The following is a 4,373-nucleotide window of genomic DNA, read 5'->3' as shown; positions in this document are numbered from 1 at the left end:
AAAGGAAAGGAAAGGAAAGGAAAGGAAAGGAAAGGAAAGGAAAGGAAAGGAAAAGAAAGGAAAGGAAAGGAAAAGAAAGAAAAGAAAAAAGAAAAGATGGAAAGGGAGCAGAGGGGAGGGGAGGGGTGGGGAGGGGAGAGGAGGAAGAAAGAAAGAAAGGCAGGCTAAGAAATGAATCAAAGCACTAAGAGCTAGAAATGATGGTGCAGGCCCCAGAGCCACGTGGTCCTCAGTGCCGTGCTGCATCTCTAAGGGAAAGCTGCTCCCCCTCAACTTCCACTCAGGGCAGGACTTATCCATGTAGTAACAGGATAGACACCTTCCTGGGAATCAATAAATTTTTATTAAGTGTCTTCTTAAAGTCAGATACTATAATAGACATACTTTATAGATGACATGACTGATACAAGCTGACACCTCTCGGGTGTGTTGAAAAGACAAATACATACACAAGACATATACATATACGTATTCAAGTTGAAAAGACAAATACATACACAGCGAATTACTAGAAAAGGGGATGAACACTATAGCAGTGCAGGCAGGAAAGGAAGAACAAGTTTCAATGTGTGCACAGTGCTATTTATATGCCACTCACTCACTTGAAAAGGCCTGTAAAAATACTGACTTAAGAATGATCATCTATAATGGGTCCAGTACTATGCTAGAGGCCAGGAATTGAAATATGAAAAGACCCACTGCCGACCTGCAGGAGCTGCAACAGAGACAAGAACTTTGGATAGAGAACTACAAACAAACAAAAAAAGTACGAAAGAAGAAGGAAGCATGACACACACACATACACAAAATCAATAGATAGGTTTAAATTAAAGAGCGGAAGAAAGAATTCATGAATTGAAAAATGTCAGGAGATACATCCAGAAGGAAGCATGGAGAGACCAGTGCTGGAGCTCAGTGGGCGGAGGAAGAGAGGACACTTTAAAGCAGGGGAGAGCAAACAGTCATCAAGAGCTGACATGTTTACCATGCGTCAAGCACTGTTTTGAAATATTTCATACCATCTCATTCAATCCTCACGACATCCCGTGAGGTCAATACTACCGTTAGCCCTTTTTATACAAAGAGGAAGCTGAAGTATAAAAAGAGTTAGTAGGCCGGGCGTAGTGGCTCACGCCTGTAATCCCAGCACTTCAGGATGCCAAGGTGGGCAGATCACCTGAGGTCAGGAGTTCGACCAGCCTGGCCAACATGGTGAAACCCCGTATCTACCAAAAATTAGAAATTAGCTGGGTATGATGGGACGCGCCTGTAGCCCCAGCTACCCAGGAGGGGCTGAGGCAGGAGAATCCCTTGAACCCAGGAGGCAGAGGCTGCAGTGAGCTGAGATCATGCCACTGCACTCCAGCCTGGTGACAGAGTGAGACTCCATCTCAAAAAAAAAAGAGTAAGTAACCCATGCAAGGTCGCACATTTGGTAACAGGCAGGGCCAGAATAAAAAGCCAGTTTAAGGTTGGAATTCATACCCATCACCACATACGATAAAGGGCCTTGTAGAATGACCAAAGGAGTCTGGACTGTGACCAGGGGCAAAGGCTGACCGATGAAAGAGTTTCAGAAAGTAACAAAATTTTTTCAAAAGTGAACGTTTCAGGCCAGGCACAGTGGCTCATGCCTTTTGGAGGCCGAGGCAGGCAGACTACTTGAGCCCAGGAGTTTGAGACCAGCTTGGACAACATGGCAAAACCCTGTCTCCACAAAAATACAAAAACCTAGCTGAGTGTTGTGGTGTGCACACATGTAGTCCCAGCTACTAGGGAGGCTGAGGTGGGAGGATCACCTGAGCCTGCGAGGTCAATGCTGCAGTGAGCAGTGAGCACACCACTGCACTCCAGCCTATGCAACACAGTGAGACTCTGTCTCAAAACAAAGAAGTTACTATTTCATACTGCCCCAAAATAGGGTCCCCATCCTGCTTTCTTATCTAAGAGACAGGCCCCATCACTCACCCAGGTTTTCCTAAGCCACCCATTTTAAACTGCTACCAAATCCTTCAGGCCATCTTCCAGACGGACCAGGTGAGCTTTCCAGAATGCAAATCTAATCATGTCATACATGGTCTCATACACTAAAAGAATGCATGTCAAAGTATAAGTGAATTGTACACTTTAAATGGTGAAGATATGACCTGAGAATCACATCTCAAAAAAGACGTTTAAAAGAAAGGTCCCTCCCTCTCATCCAGCTACCTCTACAGAGTCTTCAAGATTTTCACATCACATCCTCCAGGAATCGCCCCTTGGGCCCTCCAACACTCTGGTCTCTCACTCAACTGGTGTGGACTCTTTTCTTAGGTGCTCTCATAAGGCTCTGATGCTCTCCACAGCAGTACTTAGCAGGCTTTCCTAGTTCCTGTTTCTTTTGTCTTACTGTGCAGGAAAGAGTTAACATAATGGGCCCAAGGCTACTCTCTCGAGAGGTGCCTGCTTTCAAGGCTGGCCCCCGGCTGCCCTCTGGGAACCTGGATTTCAGAAGTGTTCCCATCATTCCCTAATGGACAAAGTTGGTTCACTGTGCCTGTACTGTTTGTGTAAACATGGTTTACACAAAAGCTGAAAGCCTGCTTTTCCTGGAATGCTGGTATGTGCCAGACAGAGGGTGCCTACAGGACAAGACCTAAGTAAAAACCTTGGGCACTGAGTCTCCGGTGAGCCTGAACAGAAACGTCGCACAGAGCTGGCTGCGTTTCTATTGCTGAGGAAAGTGTGCTCTATGTGACCCTTATGGGAGAGACAGAGCACATAGAAGCTGGGCACGGCTTCCTCCATGCTCCGCCCGCATCTTCTCCCTTCCCGTCTGCCAGTCGGGCTGTGTATCCTCACTTCGGCTGCAGGGCGTCCGGCACATAAGAAGAACAACCTGATGCCGGGACCCGGGAGTCCTTCAGGTGATTTCCAAAGGTGGGGGTTGCCTTGGGGACTCCCAACACACGATTCCATTAGCTCCTTCAAAGCTTTATGTTTCTATACCTGCAGGCCAACACAGAACTTGGCACAAGTATAAACCCTCAATGAAACCCTGATGAACAATAATGTAAGTTAAAGAACAAATAAATATATTTTAGAAAGATGGTCAAATTAATGACCATTTAGAAGCCAAGACATTGTAAGAAGAAAAAGCAGGCATCAGAAAGAGACTCACCTTTGGATGACTGTATCCTCAGCAGAATGTTGGTTATCACTGCCTTTTTCTCCCTGACAGTTGAGGTTAGATATTCATGGTCCAGGAGTTCAAGAAAGAGACGAAGTTCAACTATTAACTCTTCCATTGCTGACAACAAAAGAGAGGAAGGGTACTATCAGGCCCAGTGATTTGCAAATGTCAAAATATGAATGCTGTCTTACTCAAAGCACTTCATGTTTAGCTTAAACACTGAATATAGTATTCTGACCTGAAAAACAAGTTTGCTGAAAGCAAGTCCACTAGAAGATTCACGCATCTTCTCCTTAACAAATGCACTACTCCCTCGCATCTGCTTTGAGGCAGTAAAATTCAACCGGGAGAAGCTCCAAAGCCAGGCTGCCAACAGATGGTGTCCCAACCCAAAAGCCTGACATCATCATTTGGTGTCAATTCCATAATATTAAATTTCCGTGTCAAGAAGGAGATGGGAGTTTAAAATGCCAAAGAGTTTTCTAATAACCACTAGGGCATGGCTTCAGAAACTCAACACCCAGCCCTCTGCCTTTGTAAAGTCAGCTCCTCCGCAAGACAGCAGTGAGCATGTTTACGCAGTTAGCACAAAGGATCCCAGATGCTGAGGACGGCGTAAATCAAAGTTCAGGTGCTGACTTCCCACCATGTCTTTTCCTTCTAGGATGATGGCAGATTTTCCTCTGATATCCACAAGGCTGGAATGCTAGCTTATGTCAGCAATTTGTAAATGATGATGTTAGCCTCTGGGGATGTGAACTCCTTCTTCAGGGAGCCCACAAGGCCTGAGATTCAAACTATTTTCATAATGCTAAGACATTATTCACCTTTTTCTGCATTAATGGTAGAAATGCAAGGGTAAAACTGATAGCATCTTAGCATGAATTGAGGCAGTGACACCAAACTATCCTAGTGGTCATGATATCCTTCACCATATACTCATAGTTTAAAAAAAAAAAGAAAAGAAAAGTTACTTGGGTTGGTCACAGTGGCTCATGCCTATAATCTCAGCACTTTGGGAGACTGAGGCAGGCAGATCACCTGAGGTCAGGAGTTGGAGACCAGCCTGGCCAACATGGCCAACTCTACTAAAAATACAAAAATTAGCCAGACATGGTAGCACATCCCTGTAATCCCAGCTGCTCAGGAGGCTGAGGCACGAGAATCACTCAAACCTGGGAGGCAAAGGCTGCAGTGAGCC

General features: G+C 45.4%; 1 protein-coding gene across 2 annotated transcripts in view; it reads right to left on the bottom strand.

The window, feature by feature from the left end:
- AFAP1 (actin filament associated protein 1) overlaps positions 1-4,373 on the bottom strand; it is a 169,021-nt gene that overhangs the window by 102,550 nt on the left and 62,098 nt on the right. For both annotated transcript variants that reach the window (XM_017539084.2, XM_017539086.2), the window contains exon 2: positions 3,161-3,289. In XM_017539084.2, the coding sequence (XP_017394573.1) occupies positions 3,161-3,287 (127 nt within the window). In that variant the 5' untranslated portion in view covers positions 3,288-3,289. The remainder of the gene's footprint in view (positions 1-3,160; positions 3,290-4,373) is intronic.

The sequence above is a fragment of the Cebus imitator genome, unplaced genomic scaffold, assembly GCF_001604975.1.
Source record: "Cebus imitator isolate Cc_AM_T3 unplaced genomic scaffold, Cebus_imitator-1.0 Scaffold117, whole genome shotgun sequence".
In the NCBI taxonomy this organism is placed as follows: domain Eukaryota; kingdom Metazoa; phylum Chordata; class Mammalia; order Primates; family Cebidae; genus Cebus; species Cebus imitator.
Note: the sequence above shows the minus strand (reverse complement) of the source record. Positions and strands in the feature narration are given on the sequence as shown.